At 53.0% G+C, this 27,928-nt stretch overlaps 1 protein-coding gene across 1 annotated transcript in view; it reads right to left on the bottom strand.

Moving 5' to 3' along the window:
- Nucleotides 1-27,374, bottom strand: part of LOC131562155 (hydrocephalus-inducing protein-like) — a 30,854-nt gene extending 3,480 nt beyond the window's left edge. Inside the window, exons 1-13 of the mRNA XM_058811723.1 lie at nucleotides 27,345-27,374; nucleotides 25,420-25,554; nucleotides 23,781-23,980; nucleotides 21,007-21,131; nucleotides 19,538-19,742; nucleotides 18,167-18,356; nucleotides 16,976-17,075; nucleotides 14,307-14,475; nucleotides 12,349-12,416; nucleotides 9,957-10,189; nucleotides 7,866-7,966; nucleotides 6,484-6,619; nucleotides 2,781-2,945 (exon numbers count right to left, since the gene is read on the bottom strand). Of these exons, the coding sequence (XP_058667706.1) occupies nucleotides 2,781-2,945; nucleotides 6,484-6,619; nucleotides 7,866-7,966; nucleotides 9,957-10,189; nucleotides 12,349-12,416; nucleotides 14,307-14,475; nucleotides 16,976-17,075; nucleotides 18,167-18,356; nucleotides 19,538-19,742; nucleotides 21,007-21,131; nucleotides 23,781-23,980; nucleotides 25,420-25,554; nucleotides 27,345-27,374 (1,857 nt within the window). The remainder of the gene's footprint in view (nucleotides 1-2,780; nucleotides 2,946-6,483; nucleotides 6,620-7,865; nucleotides 7,967-9,956; nucleotides 10,190-12,348; nucleotides 12,417-14,306; nucleotides 14,476-16,975; nucleotides 17,076-18,166; nucleotides 18,357-19,537; nucleotides 19,743-21,006; nucleotides 21,132-23,780; nucleotides 23,981-25,419; nucleotides 25,555-27,344) is intronic.
- Between the last annotated feature and the right edge of the window lie 554 nt (nucleotides 27,375-27,928).

The following is a 27,928-nucleotide window of genomic DNA, read 5'->3' as shown; positions in this document are numbered from 1 at the left end:
TTCCCCAGAAGCTGATAATAATTGTTTATGTTCTCCTCTGAGGCCTCAGCCTTCCAGAAGACACAGAAAACTGAAAGAAAGGATTTCTGTGAAAAAATGTCTGCGACAGAAAAGCCTTTTGAAATGAAGCCTTGTTCAGCCACATCAATAGCTGGCCTATCATCTCTTCTGTGTGCAACTAAGCAGTTACAAGTTCCCATGTGAAGCTATTTTGAGAATGAGACTTTGTGACCATTCTATTCTGAGGGTGAAAAACAAATGCACCTGCAATAACAAGTAATTTGTCCCATGAGAATCAGTGAAGAGGTAAACAATAGAGAGATTTGATGCACAAGTAAAATCTATTTTATTAACCAATAATCGACTAACTGATAAGAAACCTTTGAATGAACTAAAGGTGCACACAAGGTCTGTTAAACTGTGTAAAATGAGTTGTATGAATAAAGAATAAAGAGTTCTTCTCCATCTTAGCTTAGTCCTATGGGATTTCAGTTCCCCCCTTCTTGATGGCTTTGGGTTCTCCCTTCTTTGGAGCTTTGGGTTCCGCCTTCTTTGGGTCTTTGTCTTCCTTCTTCTCTGGGATCTTGGTTTCCTTCCTCTCTGATGCTTTGGTGTCCTTCTTCTCTGATGCTTTGATTTTCTTCCCTTCTGATGCTTTGCTTTCCTTCCTCTCTGGGATTTTGGTTTCTTTTTTTGGAATTTTGGTTTCCTTATTCTCTCGGGTCTTGGTTTTCCCCTTTGCTGGTATTGGAGGTTGCTTGCCAACAGAGACACTCTTCTTTCCCTTCTTCTGCCTCTCTTCCTCCTTCCTCCTCTCTTCCTCCTCTAAGGCTTTTGCCTCCTCCTCGACCTTTTGAGCTGGCTCCTTCAGCTCCCTTCTGCAGACAAAACAGAAAATATGGCTGAGAGTCCCACCAGAACCTTGGGCTCCCTCGTCCTGGCTGGCCCTGCACTTCATTCCTTGACCCTGAGGCCATTTCCGTGAATTCTCCTCAACCCACAGAGGTTGGGAACATCCCAAGTGAGGGCATGGGTGGAAGGGGACCTCCAGGACCGGCCAAACCTGAGCTTTGCCATCATAAGGTCTTGACTGTGCAAGCTCCCTCTGAAGGCACAGCCAGACCCCTCCAGCCCCTGCCAAAGGCTGATCCAGCAGCTCTCTGCACTGGTGCCTGGAAACACCCTTTGTCTCTTGGCTTCCCAGTTTAAAGCAGAGCACAGATTGCTGACATCTGCTTAGCTCTCCTACAGTTCTTACTCAGCTCATTCAGCCCCCTTCTCCCTGGGCATAGCTGAAGCATGATTTTAAAGAGTTCAGATTTCAGCTGAGGGTTAGAAGCAATTCCCATTGATCAGGATGTAGGTTAGATAGGCAGACCATAGGTTAATGATTATGAGATGCTTAAGCTGGAGCAGATTGTTCTATTGTTTACCATTAGGAGAGGGAAGTGGAGGAAGTGAACTGTTATAAGAACATCTTGAAACCAGTAGAACAATGGTTAGCACCTGGGCTTGATGTCAATCAATCACTAAGCAGGGGACCTTGGATGGTGCCAGAGGGTCACAGAGACCTGATGAAGACATTCCTGACTTCATCCCCTAAGACCACTGACCCAATTCGAGACACCAACCCAATTCAAGGGAAGAATTGCACAGGAGTGAAGGACCAATGACCTCATTTGAATACAGAGCAGGGATGGGAGGTGCTGGGGTTGTGCAGATGTATTGTGTGTAAGATCTTGGGAAATAAAGAGAGGGCAAAGAACCTTGGACAGCGCGGTCACGCCTTTTAGGGACGGCTCTGGTGCCGCCCGCCGGTGTTAATAAACATCCCACTGTCTAACTTTAATTAGTTAGAGAGTCTCTGCCCGTGATCTTCGGTTTTAACGACTCCTAGCCTGCTCCTTCATGAGAACAATCCTATCAGTCAGAAAGCAAAGGCTGCAGGAACTCCTCTCCTGCAAGACAGGCTCTTGTCGGGCAGATTTCCTGCTGGAACCCAGCTGGGACCAAGCAAACCAGTGCTGGCTGCCATGGAAACCACTGGAAGCAGCCTCGTCCGTCTCCTCCCCATGAAACCAACTTCAGCCTGGCCTGAAGAAGTCCTGATGCACAGGCTTGCTTTAAGCACCTCCACTCCCAGCTCCACACTTGGCCTGTGTGTCCTGAGCTGGGCTGCCTTGCTGGAGCTGAGCTTCTCCTGTGCTTGCCTACGGCTGCAGCTGCAGGGGAGCCTAAAGCACAGGAGTTTTTCTGGCTGCTATGCCACCATAAGGAGAACCCTGGCAGATCAGCAGTGCAAGGACTTCATCTGTGGCAGGAGCAGGACCCAAAGCAAGGTTTGCTCTGTGCCCCACGCCTGCCCATACCACAATCCCACTGTTCTGGTGAAGAAGGCAGATGATGAAGAAGATGCCACTCAACACCATGGACTTCAAGACACCTCTAAATGCGGTGCCAAGGCAGGCCCAGAGCCCAGCTCCCCGCAGAGAGCAGCTAAGCCAGGAGGGCTCAGCACTCAAATAGAGAAGATGATGTTCTGTCTCAACAGAAGAAGGTCCTTCCTCTCTTGGCAGCCAGGGAGCTCAGAGTGGCCATCCCTATGTTGCTGCTGGCCTTTGCTCTGCAGCTCCTCTGAGCTCAGAGGCCTTGGAGCAGGGAAGCCCTGCAGGGACAATAACCCGTGGCAGAGCAGGAACCCATGGAAGGCTGACTCACCTGTCCCTGAGAGAGGCCTGAGAGCCACAGTTGATCTCCTGGGGGCTCAGGGAGGAGCTGACACGTGAGGCCGCCCTGGGCACCAGCACCTCAGAGGTGGAGCCTCCCTCCATGTGGCACAGCTCCGGGACATTGCAGGTGGTGTTGAGGTGGCCAGAGAAGGTGGAGGTGACCTGCTGGCTCTCTCCTGGCTGCAGCACACCTGGCAGTGGCAGGATATTGAAAGACTGGATGGAAGACAAGAGAGATTGAGGTGTTGAGCATGGAAATGGATGCAGAAGAGCATCTTGGAGCTGTAGCCAGAGGGGCCTATTCCCCAAACACTGCCAGAATCACCCTCACCTCATCCTGCATCCATGCCATTGACCAGTGCAGGGACCATGGGGAAAATCTTCTCCCATACTCACAGCACAATGCATTAATTAGTACATTACATGAAAGTGAACTAGGATGTCTCCTGGCAGTAGAAATTGTCTCTGATGCACAATTTGCCATTACAAAGTTTCAAAACCTCCTGCTTTTAGAAAAGGAGGAGACTCAGAGTGAGAGCTCTTGGAGCTGAGGGAAGGAGTCCAGTCCAGCTCATCTGACTCCTGAGGCTCTTCCCCTCTCTCTCTGATTTAAATGCTTCTTTCTCAAGGTGCTACAGCAAAAGCTCCTGCAACAATTTCCTGTGGAGCACTTGAGGAGTTCCAGGGGGAGCAGTGCCCTCCACAGGTGCTGCACAGCATCCTTGGGCAGCCCTGCAACGTGTCCTGCACGGCCTCTCCAACAAGCAGCTGCTCCAGCAGCACTTTGCGATGGCCTGCAGGGATGGGAGGCCCCTCTGTGGCCAATGCTGAGGGCCCCCAGTGGCACTGGCAGCTCCAGCCCTGCTTGCCATACTGACAATGGGCAAGGGAGTCAGATTCCCTCTTGCCTTCTCTGCTCCCAGGGCAGTGTGCGCCACGTCCAGGGAGCACCTGAATCCCTCCAAGCCTCGAGGCAGGTGAGGGTGCTCAGGACTTGGTGCTGGCACCCAAAAAACAAGCCATTTTCTGTGCTGGGAGGAAGAGACAGCCCCTCTGCAAAGTCTGCCTTTGTCAGACAGCTCCAGGGCCAGCAGTGCAATAGCAGCTCTGGGTGAAAGCAGAGCCCTGCAAACAGGGAGTCTGGCTGCCTTGGGAAGAGGGTCCATGGAGATCAGCATAATCCCAGCTTGCTCTGTGAGGGAAGCTGGAGGTGTTACCATGATGATGCAGAGAAAAGCCTCATCTTACACTGGGAAGGAAACAAGGCAAAAAAATCCCACACTCAGCACAGGCCTGTAGGATCTGAGCCAGCTTCTCCAAGGAAAACTCTCCTATTTCTCCCTCCCCCTCAGCCCATGTCCAGCCACGTGCCCTGCTGCCCAGCCCACTGTCAGGGCACAGCACAGCAGGGCAGCAAAAAGGGAGCTCAGCATGAGCAGGACTTGGTGCTGGCAGGCTGGGGAGGCAAAGCAAGCAGTCGGTGTACAAGAAAATCTACCTCTGCTCCTGAAGAGTGGGTAAAATCCTGCACTTCTTTCAGGGCTCTGGCTGCCTCCTCCTGTCCAGTCCTGAAGTGCCTCCATCGAGTTGCCGCACAATCCAGACTGGTTCTCCTCTCCTTCGGTGGCTGGGGTTTGAATTTAGGTGGGTGGAGCTCATCTCTGGAAAATAAATAACTATGAACAGGGACCTGCAGTGGGAGAGAGGGAGGGAGGGACACCTGCACGAGCAGCTCCTGGCCAGGATGCAGCCCCTGGCTGGGTGCTGGCTCGTTGGACTGAGAAATGGTTTGATCCAGCCCTTCCCAATCCAGGCTGGGGCAGGTCTGTTCTAAAGGCAGCCCAGGGATGGCACTGAGGTGCTGCAGCAGCTGCAACTGCTCGCATTGAGCAATTACAGAGGACAGGCATTTACACCTGGTGGGGATGCAAAAAGCACAGTGGGAGAGGAAAAGACAGAGAAGGCAGCAAAAAGGTGAGATTTGAGACACCGAGGGGCAGACCCAGCCAGTGCCCAGCCAGCACAGCCCACCCAGTGCCCAAGGCCAGAAACTCTGCAGCTCCACCAGGGATTTATCAGGAATGTTCCCCTGACACCGCTGGGGGGTTGGTTGACATTTTACAACACTCCCAGGTGACTCAGGTCGCATTCCCCATCCATCCTTCCTTCCATCCATACATACACAGGCTGTGGTGCTGGGATCCTGCCAAGCTCTGCCAGCCTTGGGCTTGGGGAGATTTCTGCCAGCCGTCCTGAGCTCCGTAATTGTGCTCTCTGTTCCAGGAAGCAAGCAAGAAAGATTTTAAAAAACCCAAAACAAACCACAACAGAGAAACCTAAAAAACCTTCAACAGCTCAACCCTGCTCAAGTTATTTCTTTAGGGACAGCTACCACTCTCCAGCTGAAATGCTGGGCTTTTGGGGAAAAAGAAAATTACATGTTCACCTCCAAATTGAAAAGGATTAAGCTAAGAGAACCTTTCAAACTAAAAGTTACTGTCCGAAAGGTTTTATCTTTGCAAGAAATCTCTAGGTAAGACCAGCCTGACGGTTAAACAACTGGTTCTTCTGGTGGGGAGAAACCCTCCTCTTTAAGGGAAGCAGCCTGATAGTTAAAAGCACCTGTTTGCTCAAACTTCAGGCTCCCTGGCACAGCCTGCATTGCCTTTCCTTCCTGTTCACTGATTTACAGGCAGTGCCACGACGGCCCGGGTTCAGATGTTTGGTGCCATCCGGGGAATTTGGCATTGCCATTTCCATATGTTTTAATCAAAGTTTCAGTCCTTGCAACCACTCTTCAAATGCCAGCTTTCCTTTCTTTTACAGAAAGCTCAAGGTTCCCACAAGTCTTCTGACATCCTCTCTTGCGCTCAGAGAGATGACATTTTCAAACAGATGTTTCCAAAGTTACCAGCATTTGAAAGAATAATGACCTCAAATGCCCCCTGGATTCCAGCTGAGCCCAACTCCATTCTGTGTCAGACACTGAGATTCCCCCCTCTAAGGCAGGAGCTGTTTGTGCCCCCGTCCCTCCTGTCCTTCTCCCCAGCAGCCTGTGCCTGTTTTCCCCGGCAGAATCCCTGTCCCTGTGCACCCTGCCAGGAGCAGCTGCACACAGGCTCACATCTCCCCTTGCCCTCACCAGGGGGTTTCTCTCATCCCCGAACACGCTGATGAGAACGTTGGTGCGATGAGTGCCCAGGGCCTGCACTGCCACCACAACTGGGATCTCTGCTGTGCTCTGGGGCTGCACAATCCCACAGGGCTTGGGGCTGGAGTAGAGCACAGCAGAGTCCTCCTTGCGCTTCTGGAAGGGACACAATGAAACGCAGATTCAGAGGGACCTCTCAAGAAACTGTAGGCTCCTTAACATCCACCACAACAGAAACTTACACACACCTTTAAAGCTCCCCAGGACAAAGGTCAAAGGTACAAACAAGATGCAAGAATTGTAGGTTTAGCACTCCCAGGGGATCCTGCAAGAAGGCTGCCAGCACAGGCACTGGTGTCTGTGGGTGCAGCAGCTTTTCACAACCCTCTAAGATCTCCCACAGGAAAACACCCTGAGGACTAGAGCATCAACTGTTTCCTCAGGAGCTTAAACTGCCTCCTAAAGTTTACAGTTTGGTAGGATCCTGCTCTCAGCAGATCTTTAAGACTGAATAGAAAGCAGCAAGGTCTTATCCAAACCCTTTGTTCCCCTAATAATCTCCTCAGGAATATTTGACAGGAGAAGGTGGATGTGATGCCAAACCTGGGGAATAAGCCCGTAGCAGCCAGGAAGGTGGCTGGGATTCCTAATGAGGATCTTTCTCTCGTAGGGCACCTTCAGGTGGCACTCATCACACAGCAGCACTGGGGAGGACACTTGGAGCTCAGGAACGAGACATCTGGGCAAAGAGATGACCCCAGGACAATCAGAGATACTGAGAGAATGGAGAATGCCTACCCCCAAAGACTGTGAAATGGAGCAGAACCCATTGGTCACTGTCAAATGCACATTGAAGAGCCCTACAGGGATAAATTGCCTTCTACCTCTTCCCACTCCCACATGTCTTGTCAAGGAGGGGCAAACCCTGAGAGGCAGCACCCAGAGGCTGCCAAGTGCCCCAGGCAGAGCACTTTGCCCCACAGCTGCCTCAGCCCCTCCTTTACCCAAGAAGGCTTGCAAGGACTCCTGCAACAGTGCCAGTGACCCACGAGCGCTGGGGGAGCCTTCCCAACAAGGATCAGTGCTCCCTAAGGCTCAAGGAACACACAGCTCCAGGGTCTCAGTAAAACTGACTCCCTTCTCTGCCATTGTGCTGTTGCCCTGCCTGAGAACTCAGCTCTTTGCCCCAGCCCTGGAGGGCACGAGACAGCAGCTGCCCCACAGAGGGGCTGATCAGCCCCTGCCAGGCCCTGCAGCTCCCTGGCTCCTTCACTGCACAGCTCCAGGCACTGCCTGGCCCCAGCTCCACCTGCTGTACACAGTGGCAGCCCAGGCACTGCCTGGATGGCTCTGCCTGGCACAGGGAACAGCACCAGGGAGCTGCATCCCTCTGGGCATCACACTGACACCCACAGCAGCACAGCAGCATGGAATTCTGCTGCAGCAACAACGACTTTTGCTCTCAACTCTGACAACATTAAAGCTCAAAACGGGAAGCAGAGGGAAGGACAAAAACTGGAGCTGACCTGCCACATCAAGGGCTGCTTTCCCCTTGTCACACCTTGCCCTCCCCACTCTTGCTGGGAGCCACTTCTCCCCTGCCATGTGCCCTCATGGACAGAGGCAGAGCCTGACTCTCAGCAGCTGCTTGGTGTGGCCCAAACCAGTGCACCATGCTCACAGCCAGCACAACTCCACCTCTTGCAGCCTGAAGGAGAGGAGGCCCTCAGGAAATTTGTTCCACCTCAAGCACCAAAAACAAGGCCAATCAATGATATCATTCCTGGTGCCTTTAGAAGAGGGCCCAGGACCGTGCTGGGCTGCGAGCAAACGTGCTTTTCACCACGGGCTGCTGCCCAAGCACTGCTGTTCTCGTGTCCAGCTGGCACAACATGAGGGCATTCAGCAGCACTTCTCCTTGGCAGCTGCAGCCAGCACAGCCTGGGCAAGGCAGTGCCTGGGGGAGGCCAGGCAAGGGCTGGTACCTGGCTGTGATGATCAGGGATGCCACTCCCTTGCCAATACCCTCCAGGTCCACCAGCAATCTCCGGTAGAACTCCATCACCGTGTTGGAGCACAGGGTCACCTGGTGGAAGAGAAGAACAGTTAATGCTTCCTTACAAAAGCTCATTACCCACGGGTGATAACCTCCAGTTCCTGAGGGAGGATTTGCCCTTCATTCTTCTGCTGCTCCATGTGTAGAGCACAGTCTCAGAGTAACAAAAGCCTTCTGGCAATACCACATTTGTTAAACACACCTTGCTATAAGGGCACAGGTCAGTGTTGGGAAATTTAGGAGACTAGAGAATGGAAAAGTACAAGACTGTGGCTAATTCCAAGTCCTGCACCTGTGAGATAGCGTGTCCTTGGGCCTAGCTGTAGTAGGATAACAAATAGTGAGAGAGACATGAGAAAAGAGAGATGTAACCCCTAAGGAATGAGGAAGAGTTAATGGTATAGTTTAACCAATAGATTGCTTGGCTTACAGAATATTCATAAGCTTATTATTTGCTGTATAAGTGTTTGAAGCTTTCTTCAATAAACTGGACCTGTGATGAACCACCTGGTGTCCTGGTCCCCTTCCTATGTCAGGTCAGCTACGTTAAAACATTAGACTACAGCTCCATGCAACACTGCATTCAAATTAAGGGGCCAATTTCTCATCTGACTACAAAGACATCCATGCCGAGGAAATCTGACTCGACCACAACGAGTTCAGCTTTACAGCAGGAGGCTGAGGGCAAAGTGTGGCCCAGCAGGTGCTGGGCAGTTCATGGCTGCCCTTGGACCCTGACCCCAGGCTGGCTCTGAGAACTCCGGCCCCACGCCAGGAGTGGGGAACTGCCCCGGGCTGGGCAATGACCAGAGGCAGAACCCTCAGAACTGCCCCAGGGTGAGCACTGACCAGAGGCAGAACCCTCAGAACTGCCCCAGGGTAGGCATTTACCACAGGCAGAACCCTCAGAACTGCCCCAGGCTGGGCATTGACCACAGGCAGAACCCTCAGAACTGCCCCAGGGTGAGCACTGACCACAGGCAGAACCCTCAGAACTGCCCCAGGGTGGGCATTGACCACAGGCAGAACCCTCAGAGCCTCTTGCTCTACGCCGCAAGAGACAAGCCACCAACGGGACCAGGCAGAGGAGAAAGGAGGAGGATCTCTGTCTTGAAGTTCCACAAGGAAGGGTTTATTCCAAGCAAAAGGGTCAAAGCCAAAAGAGCCCTGGACACTCCCGTGCAAGGGCTTTTGTACAGATACAAATCAGAGGGTGAATACAAACAGCAAGCCAAAAGGGAATCCTCAGGGGAGCACTGAGGGGATTACATCAAGTGTCTGGGGCCACTTTGGGTAGGAGGGTGGGGAGGATGGCTCACTTGGGCCAATGGGGCCTCCAGGAATAGGGGAATTCCAAAGGGGCATTGCAGACAGGGATTGGCTCCAGGTTAAATTGGCAAAGAAGGTTGGGGAACAAAAGGGGCTGGGTTTGACAGGCAGGGAAAGAGCTGGAACAAGGGGCAGGGAATGGCATGAGGGACAGCTTTGAGGGAGGGTAAAACCCAGGGGTAAACCAACTCAGGGAGAACACGGGGTACCACAGAACAAACCACTTAACAAGGAATCAATACAATAAATTTGAACCGCTACACATGGCTGCAGAGTTTTTTGTCTCCACTGGAGCTTCCTGCAGTGAACACAAATCATTCTGCTGCCCAGGAGGGGGGAAATGACACCACAAAGAAAAGCTCACTGCTTGATACAATGACATCTCTCTAACAGCCACCTTCTGCCCTCATCCTTGCTCTGCCCCATTGCAATCAAATCAATCGCTCTCAAAAACACAAGAATGGCTTCAGGCCTTGACCATAAGGTCTGTGAACTCAGGCATATGATTTTGGAAAGCAAACAGTGCTCTTTGAGGAACATCCCGAGTAAGCCAGCCAGCAGAGGCGTCCCAGCAGTGCAGATCTCTCCGTGCCAGCATGCTCCAAGCTGGCACCAGAGCTAAAGCCCTCCCACCCTGCAGTGCAGCTCCAGCCCTGGTGCTGCAGCGGCTGTGGCTGGGCTCTTGCCGTACCTCGATGTCCCGGTGTCCCTGGGGGAGGATGGTGCCTCCGCTGGGATTGATGGTGAACTCCCTGGGCTCCACACGGAAATGGATTCCCTTGCTCCAGGCCGGGTCGGTGTCCCTGCGGATCTGATCCACGCTGTCCACAGCCGGCTGCGTGCCATCGTCCGACATGCGGAGCTGGAACGTCAGGGGCACCGCGGAGCTGTTGGTGAGGCGGCAGCGCTGCGTGTAGGGAAAGCCTGGGCAAGGACACAAATATCCATTCAGGCACCCAGCAGGCCATGATCCTGGGGGCAAGATCCTGGCAGGATCAAAGTGGCATTGGAGTGGAGCTCTCTATGATCTGAACTACAGCTCACCCAGAAGCTGCGTGAGGAATTAATCGTCACTTAGCTCCCTTTGACACAGATTCCAGACTGCAGCCTTGAAAATGCCCACTCCTAGCCCTGCTGAACACTGCAAGCTTCTCTCTTTGTGATGGGGCCAAGCTCCCTCACCTGCCCCAAACCAGCACCAGTTCTCTCTCAGTGATGAGTGTGCACCCAGACCCAGTATTTACTCTGAGAATTCAAGCTGTCCAATTCCCTGCTCAGCCTGCCAACACTCCCACCTTTTTCAAGACATATAAAGAGTGAGTTGTCAGTGAGAAGAAGCTACAGCAAAAGAAAGTGAGGATGGAATCCGCAACTAGAACGTGAGGCAAAGAACCCTAATGCAGCTTCTCTCTGCAGGATCCTTAAGGCATCTCTTGCTTTGGGCCAAACAGACTGAGCACGTGACAGCTCAGAGCCCACTCAGCTGGGGGCACAGCCGAGCCTTGCTTTGAGATTAGCAATCAGGAACCAGGTCCCACCTCAGCCCACAAACAGGGACATCACAGCCGTGCTGCTCACTGAGAGTGCTGCCTGCAAGGGTTTACCTCACTTTGGCTCTGAGATTTGCTTTCCATCCTGCAAAGCCAGAGATACAGCCACTCATGGTGGGGATGTCCTGCAGAGCGCGCAGAGCAGCCACAGCCTGCTCTGCACTGCACATCTGGCTGGGCTGGCCAGCTCTGTGGGGAGGAGACTTCTCCCCAGGCCTGCTCACCAAGAGTCAATGGGACACAGATGGGGAGGAAAAACAACTGCAGCTGCAGCCCAGAGCTTCTCTGTGCCCATCCAAGTGACCACTGCCAGCTCCAGCAGGGACTCCAGCAGGGAGGCAAGAGAGGCACAAAAAGGACAAACCCAGATGTCAAAACCTCCAAGGAGACTGAGGCCAGCACATGCAGACAACAGTCAAGAGTTACAAAGAAGCAAAAATACAACAGCTGCCTTCAGCCGAAGAGCCCTTAGGAATGAAAATGGATTCAGCAGGATCAATCTCCTGCTTCAGAACCATATTTCCATCTCTTTCCTTTCGTGTTTCATTCCTTCCAAAGTCAACTTGACAAGTGCCTCTGTGGTGATGCAGGCTGGGGAAGAAGAAGCTCAAGAAAGGCAATGAGTTTCCTTCAGAAGTTCATGAACTTCATTGTTCTGGCTTTAGGCTTGGCAGTGAACGTTGCCCTGGGTCTGGGAAGGGGGACAGGGGTTCTGGGGGGTTTTGGGGGGTTTTGGCCCTGGGCTGGGCTTTTCCCTGGGGGGTTCTTGGGAGTTGTGGCGTGATGCCGTGGGCAGCTGTGCAGTGGGAGCTGAGGCTGGGCAGGGAGCGGAGCTTCCCTTCCTCCCGCTCGGGGGTCGCAGCTCGGCCGCTGCTGCTGCGGGAGGTTTGTGCTTGGCCCGGGGCTGCCCTGGCTGCAGCTCAGCGCTGGCACCGACCCTGCCTGCCTGCCCCGCTGCTGCTGCTGCTGCTGCTGGGCACTGCCCGCATCCCCCTGCCCTCTGGGGCTCTGCAAAAGGAGCATTTCCTCCTTCCCTTCCCTTCCCGCACCGGCTGGGGGGGATCCCTGGCCTGCCAGAGCCCACAGCTCCTCCTGCTGTCACCAGAACTCCACCAAAGGGGAAAAACAGGACTGGGAAATGTCTGTTCTTGCCTTCTTGTCTGTGCTCTCCTGAGACAGTCTAGCAAAGAACTGTTATTCCTTTTCCCACACTTTTGCCTGGGAGCCCTGTCATTTCAAAGGGATAATCATTTGGAGGGAGGGGCTCATCTTTCCATTGCAGCAAGATTCCCACCTTCCTTGGCAGACATCTGTCTTTTAAAGCAGCACAGAGACACCAGAAAATTCTGCCTTTCTATTCCTTGCTTCCACTGGATCTCACAATGGCAAAATGCCCCCTGAGGCAGCAGCAGCAGCAGCAGCTCTGCAGTTCACAGCCTGAAGAGGCTGCTGGGGCAGAGCAGGAGTGAGGGATGCTTTTCTGTTGGAAGGCACACATCCCTGAGGCTGTGTCCCAGCCCAGGGAACACTCACCAAAGGAGATGTCCCCGAAGTCGAGCTCAGCGAGGTCGAAGTGTAAACTCGGTGCAGTGACGCTGCCCCTGCAGGCCGAGGACAGAGCAGGCAATGGCTCGGTTAAAGGCGTTGCAAAGCTCCGGCTGTCGTGGCTCGGGGGCACAAAACCCGGGCTCAGGGCACCCGGGGCTTCCAACCAACACAGCCCCATGTGCTCAGCACAGGGCCCTGGGCACAGGAGGCAGCTCCAGCCAAGGGGCAGCAGCCAACAGCCCCTGATGGGCTCTGGGCACAGGGCAGGCAGGAGAAGCCCCCGGGTTGCTGGGGGTCCCATGAAGGACCCTGAACACACACCCAGACATGGCTCCGTGCCTCAGTTTCCCCATCTGCAATGGCATGGACATCAAGGTGTCCCCACTAACTTCTGTAAGCAGCCCTTCCAGCCACAGCTTCCCTGCTTTGCTCCTTCTGAGCTGCAACTGCTGTTCCCATGGAGGAGCTTTCTCAAGAGAGTTTGACCCACACAATCATTACAGACACTTTCTGAGATATGAATCCATGGCATTCCCAAACATCCTCTGAAAAGAGCAGCAACAGTTCTACCCAGGGCACAGATGAATCCTAGAGGAAAGGACCAGCTTGTCAGCAGTGCACCAGCTGGCACAGCCAAGAGCAAGAGCTTCAACAACCAAACTTGGCTGTCCTGAATCTAGCACAGCACCTCACCTGCCCTTGAACTCAGCAGACACACTCCAAAAGCCACCAACATCCACTGAAATCAGCACTTGAAGCTGCACAACATTCACCAGTTGATTTCATGGTTGATGCCAATCAGTGCCCACTCTGCCTTTTGGTTCAAAATCAAGAACCAGTCAGCTGTGTCCTCTATTGTACTCACAGGACTGCCCCTGGCTCTGCTCTGCACATCTCAACAAGAGACACCTGCCCCTGCTCAAGGAGAAAGCTGCTTATGCACAAACACCCCATGGCCATTTTGGGGGAGGGACAGAGGAGAATCAATTATTTGATGGTGAAAGGTTCCCTCTTGATTTCCAAATGAAAAAAGCAGCACTTTTCCTCCAAAAACAAAGCCAGCAGATTTGTTTCTGCACTATGGGCAGACCTGCTCACCACTTTTCTCTTGCTAAGGAATAACTTCCTTGTTCTTCTTTACCCATCTCCCTTATCTCATTGGTACCATCAGGTGCAGATTGCTTTCATTTCTTCACTGCCTTGAGCCAGTGCTGCCCAAGAGCAGCAGCCCAGCTCCAAAGCTGCAGAGCAGCCAGCATCAGCTCTCCTGCTTCCACTCCATTATCCTGCAGCACATGGCTCAGGCTGGCAGGGACAAGGCCTCACGCTGCTGTGGTGCTGAGCACTGAGCTCTGCCTCCCCTATGATCCGCCCTTCTCCCTGTGGCTGGGCCAGGATTGTCTCTTGCCATGGCACCAGCCCACAGTTCCTGACTCCCACATCAGCGCTTTGCTGGCTGTGCAAAGGAGGCACCAGAGCCCTCTGGGCACAGGAGCTGGGGGCACAGCTTGTGCCCCACAGCATGGCCATGAGAGGTGAGCTGAGGCTGCTGCTGCCCATCTGGCATGGATTATTCACACAAGGTTTTACAAACACTGCTGCTGCTGCTGCAGAATCAGCCAGGCTGGCCCATCTGCAAAGCCCTGGGGGCCTTGCTGGGTGTTCAGGTGGGACATCCCAGAGCAGCTGCTGCCCAAAGCTGATCCATCCCACTGCCTGCCATGGCCCAAGGCACAGGGAGATCCCTGCAGGGACGAGTCATTCCAGCTCCCAGCCACCACACAGGGCAGGAGGCAGCCTGACACCAAAGCAATGCCAGCGGCAGAGCAGAGATTCAGACCTCAGGAAACACCTTTCTCCTCTGCTCCACCCCAAAAGGAGGTAGGTGGGGGATGTCCCAGAGACAGCTACAGATGTGCCCACCCAGCTCCCAGGGTCCTTACTTGATGGTCAGGATGGCAGGCGTAGGAGATCCAGCCACACTGAACTGGAACTCCTCCTCAAAGCTCCCCAGCACGGTGGCACTGAAGGAGATCTGCACACTCTGGCTCCCACCTGCTGCAATGATGCCTTCGTCGGGAGCAAACTTGAAACACAAGCCCAGGTTGGTGGCTGAAGGGAGACAGGTGAAGGGAGCATCAATAGCTCCTTGGTTCATCAGTTTCACCTGCAGCAGCAAGAGAGCAAAATGGAAATACGTGTGGAATCTCCCCTTCTTGTGAGTTATTGTCTAATGATGCAATGAACACCCAGAAAAGGCAGAAGATGCTTTGTGCTGCTGAATGGCAGAAGTCCAAAGATTCAACAGGACAACTTCTGCCTTTGGGTTTTCATGCAGAGCAGTGGCAACTCCACAGAACTGCAGTCACCCTGGGCTTATCCCATGGACACAGAGCAGTGCCCCTCTGCCCAGCAGCACCAAGCGCATTGAGAGCTGGCGCTGAGAGCAACGTGGGCTGATTGCAGCTGCCTAGGGAATCACCCCAGAGCTGCTGCTGCCCCAGTGAGCACAGCTCCAACAGCACCATCTGCTCATTCACCTTTTCCCAGACCATGAAAACAATACATTGAGAATGAGGCATCAGCGTCAAAACGTACAGAGAGCACCATCGTTTGTAACAAATCTCAGCGTGTCTTTCCCATCCACAGCCAAGATTTTGAAAGTGTCTGCCATGATGCAGTGCCTCATGAAGTTTTTGCAAGCTTGACTCTACTGGGGGGGAGACAAATAGGTAGAAAAACCCTTTGCTTTATTCCCAGGAACACTTTTCTCTTTCTAGAGCCAGAAATGCACCAAGGTTGAAGTGCTGTGAGGGACTGGTCAGCAAGGGAGAGAACTCCCAAGGATTTCCTGTGATTGCAGCAATAAGCAGAAGACACTTGGCTGGCAGCTGTTGGCAGTGGGCTTAAGCTCAAAGGCAGCCACTTTGGTGCAGCTGCTTCTGCAGAGCCCAGTCCAAAGGTGCCTTGTGTCTGGCACTGCCACAAAAGCCTCTGAACATGCAGCTTTTTGACCCAGGCTTGGTTTCATGGGCCAAGGAGTTGTTTTGTAGGAAGCCTCCCAGCTGATCCCTAAGGAAGGCTGCCCAAAGGCAGGGACTGGGGCTTCAGGAACAACTGACACACCTTTGTGTCCCCCCAGATTTGAGCAGTCCATCAAATATTCCCTGCTCACAGCTGCCCAGGTTGGCAGCAAGTCCACAGCTGCACCCGGTTTGCTGCTGCCTCAGGAGCCATCAGGATCCATCCCAAGCCCTGCTGCTCACCTCATAGACATGGGGGGTGTTGACGAAAACGTTCCCAAGGTTCAGAGTATGAGAGCTGAGTTCAACCAAGGGTCCTTGGCCTTCCCCTCTGAGCTGCAGGGGCAGCCTGCTCTCACAGCCTGGGGAGAGATGTCCATTGCAGTACAATCATTCCCTCTGCTCCACTGGATTTTCCAGGCTGCCTCAGTGCTAGTCCCCAACTCTGAGCTGGATGCAACCAGCTCCTGATGCTGCAGGAGAAGATATGGACCCTTCTCTTCCCTCAGGACATATCCCCTGAGGCTGACTTGCAATTTCTAACCCATTCCCTGGGCTGCTTTCCAATTTGAGCCACCAGTTTGCTGAGTTTAAAACATCTCTGGTTCCTGTAGTGACAGGCCATGGAGGTATGGGTAGAAATGGAGAGAAAGGAGATTTAGGTGAGATATTCGGGAAGAAATTTTCCCTGTGAGGGTGGTGAGGCACTGGAGCAGGTTCCCCAGGGATGTTGTGGAGGTTCCAGCCCTGCAAGTGTTCCAACCCAGGCTGGATGGGGCTTGGAGCTCCCTGCTCTATGGGGAGGTGTTCCTGCCCATGGTAGGGGCCTTGGGACTAGATGATCTCTAAGGTCCATTCCATCCTTACCATACTGTGATTCTGTGGTTTCCTTCCCCTGCACCTAGAGGAGCTTTGAAATCCATTCAGTGCAGGCACAAAGCTCCAACAGGGTTTGGCAATTGCCAAACTCCCTGGCCCAGGAGCACAGGACTTTGTTGCCCAGGTGCTCCCCTTGTGACACTCAGCACTGTCTTCTATTGCCACAGACTGAGAGCTGCAAGGTGACAACTGCCACACAGGGAGAGAAGCAGCTGCTGGCCAAGGCTGCTCCCTCTACCAACAGCCCGGGCTCAGTGGGCTCAGCCCCCTCTGCTCTGCTGCTGTCTGGGCACTGGGAGGTGGTCCAGGCTCAGGGAGCCCATTTCTAACTCAGCTCCTGCTCCCTGATGATGGATCCATGGCAAATGGAGCCATCCTGGAGGCCAGGGTCCTGCAGGGGCTGAGTCCTTGTTCACTGAAGCTGTTCTGCTCTGGAGCTCTCTGGCCTTTGAGGGAATGCTGGCAAAGCCACGGCATGAAAACCTCTCCCTGCACTGCCTGGGCTGTTCTGGGATCACTCAGGCACACACAGCATTCTGAGCCCTGGCCTGGCACGGGGGACTCCCTGGGAGCTGCAGGGCCAGGGGGGATGTGCCAGCACTGCCCTGCTGACCAGGGACCCTTCCCAGCACTTCCATGGGAGCCCAGTGGGCTCAGGCTGGCACCAGGGCTTCACTGAGGGGGAGAGAGGCAGGGCAAAGGAGCTGCACCTGAGATGCTGCAGTAAGCCACACTTCCATACTCCAGCGCTTCCAGGGGTTTGAAGGTCACCTTGATTTCAGCTGAACAATTCGGCCCGATTTCTCCCTCCTACACCAGAAAGAGACAGCAAAAGATTGGTCTGCAAACTTCACATTCTTGTTTTCACCACCCTCCTGTAAGCCTTTGTTTAGAGCATCAGTGATGAGTGAACAACACAAGGAGCCAAGGAAACACTCCAAACCCAGCCCAACACAGCTCTCAATGCTCAGCTGATCAGCTCCCACTCTCCACAATATTCCTGCTGCTCTGACACAAGCTCTTGGGCACATCATGCTGCTGTCAGCTACAGTGGGATGCAACTGCCACTGTGCCCTGCTGGCTCTTGGCCTTAGATGGGCCATAGCTGTAACCAAGAAGAGAACATGATCCCCTTCCTTGGAAATAAAAATATTAGTTTAACCTCTACTGAAAGAAAGCAGAGGTTGGGATTATTCTAGGGTTTACTCCAAGATGAGAAGGGTGTTCCACTGTGCACACACCAGGCATTCATCATCTCTCACAATGCCAGTACTCAGAATCAAGGCTCTGGTTGATGGGAGCATGTGGCAGTTTGCTTGCACCACCAGAAAAGGAAAAGGTTTTCTGTCCCTGTGTGCAGGACAACTCCAAAGGCCCATTTTAACCTTCCACCCTGGTGTCCAGGCTCACAGATGACGCTGGAAGGGACACTCAGAAATAGTGCAAGGCATGGTTACAGGAGGGGATTGGCATTTCTGTCATTAACCTTGGGCTGAATTTGGCCTCCTTTTGCTAGGGAACAATTGCAAGCTTCAGGTCAGTGTGTGAGCTGGCAGTGCTCCAACAGCCTCTGCTGAGCCCCACGTGTCAGGGGAGCCCCTGCCTACAAGAACTGCTCCCTGGGACACTGCAAGGCCACGCAGGCAGTGCCCTGAGCTCGAGCCTGGCAGCAGAGCTGGGCTTTGTCAGGCTCCCAGCCCTGCCTGGAGCCTGCAGGGCACAAATGCTTTCAGCAGCGAGCCCTGCAGCCTCACCAGAAACTCCATGTCCTCCCTGCCAGCACATGGAGCCAGCTGAGGATCTGCCCAGTGACCGCAGCAGGGGAAGGGGTGGGTGTAGGGAGGAGGGTGGGTGGGAGGAGGAGGAGGAGGAGGAAGAGAATGTTCTCAGCTATCACTTACCATTGGCTCAAGGAAAAAAATGTCATCAGAGAATAGCATGGGGTCTTCTTGCACCTTTACCATCTTCTCCTTGTCCATGCTGCTCAGGAGGGCACTGTGATCTCCACAAAAGCTCTTCACCTTCTCTGTTTCTTTCTCCTCTGGGAAGTTTTCCTGGGACACCTCTTTGGGCGGCCGCAGCAAGCACTGCCTGCAGCCCCAGGGAGAGACAAGGCCAGCAGATGGTTTCATGAGCCACAGATTTGCAGAAAGAAGTGTGAGCACAGGAGAGCAAAGCACTTGAGGAGCAGCAGCAGCAGCTCCCCAGCAAAGGCTGAGCCCAAGCCACGAGGGTCCCACAGGGATCAGAGGACAACTTGCTGTTCCCTGGCCCAGCAGGGAGTTTCACTCCATCCTTGCAAGCTCAGCAGAGGTTTGCAAAGCCAGCATCCCTCCAGAGAGCCTCCTGCCTCAAAGCCTCTGCCACAGCTGAGGGAGAATCAACCAGCCATTTCAAGTGGCTTTTCTTCCCACTGAGCTGCTCGGGGGGGCACAGAAAGATCACAGAGCACCCACTGCAGCATTTCCCTGGCAAGGGGAGACAAAGCTGGCTTGCAGCTACGTGTTACCAGCATCACTCTTTGTTTCTTCCAGTTTGGACCTGCCCCGTTCCCTACTCTGCCTTTCACAAGAGCATCCCAGAGCACTTCCACAGGAAATTGATGAATTCAGGCACCGAATCCCTTCAGGGACATTCAAGTTTTTATATGCAATATGCATGAAAACAGAGGCTCTGAGAGGGGAAGGAACTTTGTTGTGCGGGAGGGAGACAGCAAACTCCTGGAGAGACCTTTCCATGAGCCAGAGCTTTTTGGATCCCATCCCAGTGCATGGCACTAGAATGTCCTGAGAGGGAAAGGATCCTGCACTATCTTCTCTCACAAAAAATCCTCTCTGCTCTGAGAGCACAAAACCTCTCTGACAGCAGCACAGGGACACACTACCAGCCCGCATGGGCAAGGAGATTTTGAAGGAACTAAAGGGAAAAAAGAGGGTGTATCACCTTTGGAAAGAGGGACTGGCAACTCAGGAAATGCTTAAGGATGTTGCCAGGTCATGTAGAAAGAAGAGAAGAGAGACAAGAGCCCAATTAGAACCTGAGGAAATCCAGTCATCCCAATCAACCTTTCCTTCCCAAAATGCCATCCCTGGTTGGAGTATAAATGACCTGGAATGCTGAGTGCTGAGCTCCTGAAGCCCAGGGACACACACCCCAGTGCCGGGCATGGTTCACTTGGCCTAAACCATTCAAAAGCACCAACATCCCCTGAGGCCACACGTTAGTTTCAGTCTTGGGCCTGTATCTCACTGAAATGCATCTTTCAAACCAACCTCCTCTTCGCTTCATTCTCTTCTTCCTCAGTAGCAAAAGCCTTCCACTGGAAGTGGGCTGTGATGTTACTCCTGTTTTCAATGAACAGGGTTCTGTGGCTTGACATGCTGGTGAAAGTCTTGTCAAGCTCCACGGAATTTGGGCTCAGCCCAACGTTGACATCTACAGCTTCTCCCTGGAGCTTTGTGTGGATTCTTTCTTCACCTGGAACAAAGCAAAGGGGAGTCTTTGCTCAGCTCACTGGCTGATGGAAGCACAAGGGACAGAGCAAAGCACAGGGCACAGAAGAAAGTGTCCCAGTTTTGCGCTGAAGGAGCACTTCTGTGGACCACCCCATTGATCACATCCTTCAGCTCTGTGTGTACAGCGTGAGGATGTCCTGGGCACCTCCTAAAACACCTTATTTCTGAGGGTGTTTGTAGAGATTTGGCCCCAAGGGGACAGGATGGACAGGGAGATTGGTCCATGTGCTCCGGTGACCCACTCAGATCACCAGGATTTCTGCATCCAAGTCCTTCAGGTGACAGGGCTGAGGAGCCCTGCTCAGTCCTGCCTTGCCCAGGCTCTCCCTGGGCATCCCAGGAGACTCCTGATCCCTTGGATCCCTTCTTGCTGACCAGCAAATATGCCTGGGGGCAGCTGGGCAGCAAAAGGAGGCCCAGAGGAACAAGTGAAGTGACAGCCCACAGCAGGAGGGGACACAGGTGAGGAAACACAACCAGCCTGGCTCTGCAATGTGACAAACCACTACAGAATGAGCACCGTGAAAATCATCTCCTTGTCCAAACCCACAGCCACATCAGTCTTTAAATATTTTATACTGTTCTGATCTGAAAAACCAAGCTGGAGCATTGCAAATCAAAGAAGAAAGGGACAAAGGAAAGATCAGTGAGTACAGAGCAGTTTCTACATTAAGACTGAATGGGATCCCTCAGTCTAGAAATCAAATGGGAGATAGATGTGAGAGGTTTGCAACAGCTTCAACAGCCTGGGAAATGGGGACAGGGAAAAAATTGTTTTGATTTGTCACAAAAAAGGAACTTAAAGGCCTGAAAATGTTGTTAGACAGAAACTACATCTATGTGTAAGGGCCACACAGAAAAAGGGCCTGTGACAAGCCAGTGGAGAAGCAGCATATGGGACAGAGGTGTGCAAGAAATCTATTGCATTGGAGAGAGTCTGATGGAGACCTCACCTACAGCACTGCCCAGGAATCAAATAAAACTTCACCCAGGCATAGCCACATGGTAGTGGAGAATCAGAGTTCCTCCTTCCTCCACTCAGCAAGTCCCAGCAAAACAGCAGTCAAAAATCTTTGCCTTTCTCAAGCCCCTAAACACCAAGGAGTTCTCAGTTTGCTTTGGGGTAAGGCTGAACAGGGGAGGCACCTCTGGAGGCAATGCAGGGGATGGGACAGCAGGGAGCCATGTGCAGAACTGTCCTGTGCCCTGCAGGGCCCAGCACTCACCTGAGCTGCAGCACACGGCCAGGGAGCCGCAATGGGCACCGCTGGCCAGCGGGTGAAATGCCACTGTCACCTGCACGGTGTCACCAGCGCCCAGAGCTCCTGTGGCCGGCACCACGGAGAAAGGACTGCAACACAGAGAGAGGGGTCAGGCCTGGGGACGCCTGGCCATGAGATTCCTGCTGCACTGCAGCTCCCTGCAGCTCCCTTGGCCAAGCAGGGAGCAAACCAAGCACAGGCAGCACAAGAGACAGAACAGACAGGATCACAAACAGCCACTGAGCCACTGCTGACAAGATCCAGCCCTCACAAGATCCTGGGGGTAACAGGGCCTCAGCTCCCCATTCTCTGCATCCAGCTCTCTGCAATGAGCCTCAAGGCTCCCACTGCCAGCAATCCCATCAGAGAATGGTTTGTGAAAAGCACAGAGAGGGTTCAGAGCTATTTGCATGCACAACTTGACACTGACTGCCTCAGGAATTTCTCTTTTCCTGCTGCCTACAAATCCCATCTCAAGAGATGCAAATGGTAGGGCACTCCCTGTCCTGGGAGATTACAGCCTAGGAATCAGACAGGGAGAAGGAACTTTTCCCTGAAGACCAAGGAATAGTTCCTGTTGAATTTGCAGTGTGCTTCTTTGGTTTATTTTACCTTGAAATCATCGTGATTTAGCCTAAAAAGGGCAACTTTTAAAGGCATTTCAATGAAAGCTGCTCTAAGAAGAGGAGTAATCAAAACTCTGAAAGAGTGCAAATGCAGACTAGAGCAATACAGTGACATGGAAACCCAAAAGGACGATGCCATTTACAGTCTGAAGGGTCCAATCCCAGCTAAATGAAGCACCATGAGCAGGAGCACATCAAGGAAGCAGAACCGGAGGTTTCTGTGTGTTTGCCAGCAATGCAGTCTGGGACTCTGGGCTGTCATGCAGGCTGGTAACTGTTTGCTTGGCCCAGCAGAGAAACTCTGTGCAATGTGTTGGAAATAATGATGCAGATGAGTTGGTGCACTTTGGATTTAACAGGAGCAATCAGGATTTAGTCACCAGGTAAACAGCTCTTGCCTGACAAACACAAGACTCTGTGCTTTGATGCTCAGGGACAGCTCAGGGGAAATGTGCTTCTGCCCAGCAGCTGCTGGGCTTTGTGCCCTTCTACAGCCCCAGTGAGGAAACAAAAGTTCCTGGCCTTGGTGCTTTGTTGCTGGTCAATCTGTCACATCAAATGTGTTCTGGGGACTTTGCTGATGAATGCATCACACACAAAAACAAAGAGAACATTTGGCAAGCTGAACTTTGTTCATGTCAGTAGTAACAGCTGATGAACTCGCTTCAGGTTCTGCTCATTCAGGACCTCTTGCTGTAATTATGGGCTGACCTGTTCCCATTGCCACTGGTGAGAACATCACTGCTGGCTGATGGAGAAGCCTTGGGCCAGCAATGTTCATGTGCTGGACGTGAGACTTTGGAGGGAGGGGAGGAAAGACAAGGCCCCAGCAGCCCCAGAGCCAGATCAGTGCTCGTGCTCCTGCATCTGCCCCGGGGCTGATGCCAGCACTGCTGCAGCTCTGCTGGGGCTGGGGAGATCAGGGCCTGCTGGGGGCAAGGCACAGCATTCTGTTCTTAGTCTTTGGCCAGAAATTTCACCGCAATAGAGAAGCTGCCAGTTAGGGGAATCCCTGGCCAGGCTTCAGCACTGCCTTCCATTCCATTCCCTTCCCACTCCTGCCCCATCTTACATGCTCCTGCCTTCAGGTGGCAGGATGGGAATAACATTCCAGGGATGACTTCAGGGCTTGCCTGAGAAAGAAGGTGTCTTCTTCTTTTCAAATTATCAGGAGAAGAGGATCCAGCCAAGTTCAGGACTCAGCTGTCAGGACTGAAAAACTGAGTGCAAATCAGCCCCCGCATCGCCTCCATCCCTGGGCTCTACCCACCAGACTCCTCTGTCCCTGCTCTAGCAGTCATCTCTCACACACACCTGGCTCCCCAAGACCCAAAGACACAAGCTCCACAGCTAAACTTAACTCCTCTGAATTTCGGCCAACACCACTAAACTGTTCCCTGAGCCCACAGCTAGAAGAGCTGTGAAGGAGACATCCCTGACACTGTAAGAACCAAATTAAAATCGCTGTCAAGAGATGGGCCTGGAAAGCTAAATTTTGGGCTTTTCTCTGTTAATTGTCAGCTGCTCCTTAAGACACTTCTCATCCTGTTAGATCCATCCTCTCAATGAATCACTACTGCACCTGACAGGCAGAAAAGATAAGGTATGGAGGGGGTTTTAAAAGGTTGTTTTCTTCTGCTTTTATAACTAGGTCCATTGACATGTTTGTTTTCTTGTAAGGCATCTTACAAGATGCCTTACAGGTCCATGTCTCCCAATGGCACCTTGCAACCCCCAGACACTGCTCTTGCTTTGAGCAGTGTCTTTGCTCAGATGATTTCCAGAGGTCCCCTCCAGGACCACTGCAAAGCCACGTGCCTGTGGCCTCCCAGAGAATGGCTCTCTTTGGCTGACAGTGCTGAGGAAGCATTTCAGAAGCTGCTTGTGCTCAGCAGGGTGCAAGCCAGCTCCCAACATGTTCCAGCAGCCTCCAGGAAATCTGGGACACAGAAAGCTCCAAGGCCACTGAAAGCAAGGGCAGATGCCTTCCATCCTGCTCACTTCCAGCCAGGCTGCAGGGCAGCAGATCCGATGCTTGGTTCCTTCTGTAGCTCTTTCCCAACTCCGCTCTCACCCAAAGGTGTTTGCACAGGGCCAGATGAGCTGCCTCACCTCTGGGTGCTCAGCTGGTACCGAGCTGCCCGGGCACCGACATTGCGCACCAGCAGAGTCTGCTGGGTGCTGACCTTGACTGGACACTTGGAGAAGTCCAGCTGGGCAGGGAAGTCCAGCACAGCTCGGGCACCAATGGCCCGAATTGGCACAACGATCCTTTCCCTTGCAGTGAGGCACACCAGCTCGTGGCAATAATCCTGCAGGAAAAGAAACTGGCTCAGCACAGGACATTTAGTGCCATCCCCATGGCAGAAGAAAAACCATTTCCTATACCCCTTCAAGGGCATCCATTTACCTATTGCACCCTCACATGAACACTAAGTTCTACTGCTATGTCACGTTTTAAAGGCACCTGCGCACTTTGCAAAATCCGTCTCAGTGGCATTCAGCTCTTGTGTCACTTGGCTCATACAGATAACAGCCCTAGGCCACCATCATTTCTACTCTAAACTTTAATGATGTTAAAGAATTCCTAAGCCCCTTCTAAGCAACATGGAGCTGGGGAACACAGGGCATTGCTCTTTAGGCTTCTATATTCCCACTGTCTGAGAATAGGACAAAGTGTTCAACTAACTCTTAGCAGCAAAAGGAAGAGGAGAAAACAGCTGCACCCAAAGACATCCTGCACCTCTGGCCTGGTGCAGAAACATCAGTTGGCTCACAACTCCCCTCTAACTTTGCCTGTCCAACCAAGTCAGGAGAAGAACGGTGCTAAGAGGTAGCAGGATGCTGTTGGAAAGGGCCTCTCTTTGTTTCCCTGCAAGGCTTCCTCCCTTCCATGCCATGCCCTCAACCCTTCTGTATGAACAAGCCTCCAGATCAGAACATGAACCCTCCAGATCCCTGCACTGAGATCAGACTTGCCAGGGCCTCAGCACTGCTGTGCAAACCTCCCCACAAAAGCACCTTTGGCACGGAATGGGTGCCAGCTGACAGAGCAAGCACAGGGACAGGCATGAAGACAGAGCCCCAGCAGTGTCACTGCCACGGGCTCTGGGCTCACAGCTCTGCCTGCAGCTTGTACCTGCCCTACACCAGCTCCTTCAGGCAGGTGTCCAAGTGCCCTGCAGCTCAGCAACCTCCTGCTGACCAAGGGCACCCAGGGCCCAGTGTGCCTGTGCCAGGCTGGGCTCACGGGCACAGCACATCCTCTGCCCTGGCCCTGCAGCTGTGCCATGCTCACTTGTGCTCTGGGACAGCACAGCTGACAGGCTGCACAACAGAGGGGGTGAAAAAGCACCAGCTGTGCTCCAGCCCAGGGGCAGGCAGAGAAGCTGTTGGCAGTCCAGGAAGGAGGAAAGCTCTCTGACCTCTTTGTTCCTCTGGTGTTTTCCATCAGAATGAAACCCATTCCACTGGACCTAGAGATGGCCCAACATCTATCAACAGCCCTCTGTCATTTTCATCCTGTTTCCCGTGCATCTTCCCTTGGCAATGCTCAGCAGTGTGCAGGGAGGGCAAGCAGAGCCTGTCAGGCCTGGCTGCAGTGCCTGCCAGCAGTGCCAAGGTGTGACTGGCTGCAGGCTGCCTGCCCACGCCTGGAGCCCAGCTCACAGCATGCAATGGGCTGGAGCCAGAGTGCAGGGAAAACAATGGCTGTGGAGATCATTGTGTGCTTTGGCTCCTCCAGCCTCACCTTGTTCTTGCTGGGGGTGAAGCGGATGCGCACAGGGGCAGAGGCGCCCGGCGGCACGGCACGGTACGCATCGCTGGAGCTCACCAGCTGGAAGTAAGGTGAGCTCTCCATGGAGACCTTCACCACGTGAAGAAACTGCAGCAAAGACATGAAATTATGATTTTGCCACTTGTGGAAACAGGACGAGAGGAGACCTGTCCATGCCCTGCAAACATCCCTCCCCTGCCCCTTTTCCAAAGCACTTCCAGCTGAGCAGGCACAGGCACATCATTCACAAGGCTGAACTTGAATCCCTTCTCTCTGGCTCCAGCATTTTGGCCAGGGCCAGTAGGGCAGCGCCTGCTGGGAAGGAAGGGCCGAGCAGGTCAGCACCAGCAGGATGGAGACACAGCACCTGAACCAAGTCACCTGCATGTTCAACAAGGCCAAAAAACCTGCTGGCTTCTGCCTGCACACAGCCATGAAGTGGTCATGTTCCAGAGGGGGAATGTGCTACCTAAAAGCAAACCAGCCCATTTCTGTGGGGGAAGGAAGAAATTCCCTTCTAGCAGATCAGATTTAGGTAGGGACCTTCTGGGGATACAGTCAGGCAGGCAGAGCAGCAAGACAGGAGACCAAACACTGTGGTCTTATTGGGAATAAAAGCAAACCTGAAAAGCAAAAGAAGGAATGAACACAGCAAGACAATCCCTAAAACAAGGAGATGGCAAAGAGAATTTAAATGGGCAGTAAAGCAGCAAGCAAGAATCATAAAACCATGAGAGCAACCAGCTTGCCAAAAGTGACAGAAACACAGACAGGCGGTGTCTATTGACCGTGGGGCTTCAGAGGCATTTTCTGCCTGGAGAAACAGGACCAGCACTGACTGACAGTGTGGTTCCAGTATGAAAAGCCAATCTTGGCTCTCCAGGGCTTCCTGCTGCCTGTGCAGGCAAGCTGGGCTGCTGGGCATTCCTGCCTGCAGCCAGCAGGCCAGGTTCGGCCCTCTGGGGTACACAGACACAGCACACATGCATTTTCTAGCACACTGATCTCATCAACCCCTGAGCACCAAAATGCTCTCCAAAAATCTAAACCAGGTGATTTGGACTCCCTCCTCTCTCCTCCCGCCAGCCCACTCTTGGCACAAGCCTCACTTGAGAAAATGTTTCCCTGACTGAAATTCAAATGGTCTCAAGTTTTCCTCTTTACAGTGGAACACAATTGACATTTTTAAGCTTTTTCCCTCTCAGCTCTCTTGGCAAACTGCAAAACAATGCCAATTTCTTCAGGTGAAGGTGGAAACCTCCAGGAGCACATGGCTTTGGATGTGCTGTGCTTCTGCAAAGGGAAAGCAGAGCACCGTATTGCTTCTGGAAAAGCTGAGCAGAGCTGGATGAAGCTGAGCAGGAGCCTCAAGTGGCACCTAAAGGCCTCTCACTGCTTCTGCTCCATCACTCTGATTGCAGGGCTCTTGCAGAACACGGTTCCTGCAGGGCCAATGCCATTAATGAGAAGTGATTCCAGCATAAAGTGCAGAAGACTCAGCCCCTGAGCTTTGCCTGTGAGCTGCACAAAGGAGCCAAACTGGCTGAGAGAGGCAGAGATTCCTACCAGGAGCCAAGATTAACCAAGGACACACAGGATGTGCTATAGACCCAAGGCAAAGCATGAGAGCAGGTAAGAACTGTACAGCCCTCAACATTCCTGTCAATCCAGAGCTTTCAAGAGAAGGAAACTCCTTTGGGATAGATACCATCAACGCCTGGCCAAAATCTGGGGACAATTCCCAGCACAGCAAAATTTCCACCATCTTGCAGAAGAAGGTGCTGAGACATTTTCTTCTGCATGTGCTGCAGCAGATAACTTGCTTTGCTGTACACTGAGGGAATGAGAGCACTCTCCTCTTCCAGCACAGCGTTAAAGCTCTGCGTGCCAGCACTTACCTTGTCCTTATTCATGAGAGACAGCACCATTTCCGACACCTGCCGAGCGACGAAGTTCTGAAATACCAGCTCTGGTGGGGAAACCCCAAACCAGCTCTGTTTCGGGGCAGCTGACGGCAGCTGGAGAGGAGAGAGAGCAGGGAGAGCTTCAGCTGCTGTGAGGAAGGTTCATGCAGGAGAATCTTCCACTGATCCCCAGTGAAGTACAGACTCTGAGGGAGCACGTCTGCCCAGCCCGCACTGGGCAAACAGTGGCTCCCCCACCTCTGCTCTGAGCTCATCCACAGCTGCTGGGCCACACAGAGCAGGCTCAAGCCAAGCTGCTCTTTCGGCATGGATTTCTCCAGGTTTCTTTCTCCAGAATGCCAGGCAGCACGTTCCTAAAACACAGCCCTGTGCCCATGCGGTCACAGAGCTCTGGGGCACTGACTGAGCACTCATGGAGTAAGTAAAACCCATGAATTTACAGGAGACTCCATGGGAAAGGATTTGGGATGTCTTTTACTCTGAGACAGGGAAACCGAGGCCCACACAACTGCAAATATCTTTTTTGCTCTAGAACTTAGACTTCAGTAAGAAGAGCA

This window comes from Ammospiza caudacuta, chromosome 10, assembly GCF_027887145.1.
Source record: "Ammospiza caudacuta isolate bAmmCau1 chromosome 10, bAmmCau1.pri, whole genome shotgun sequence".
Taxonomy (NCBI): domain Eukaryota; kingdom Metazoa; phylum Chordata; class Aves; order Passeriformes; family Passerellidae; genus Ammospiza; species Ammospiza caudacuta.
This window is presented reverse-complemented; position numbering and strand designations above follow the sequence as displayed.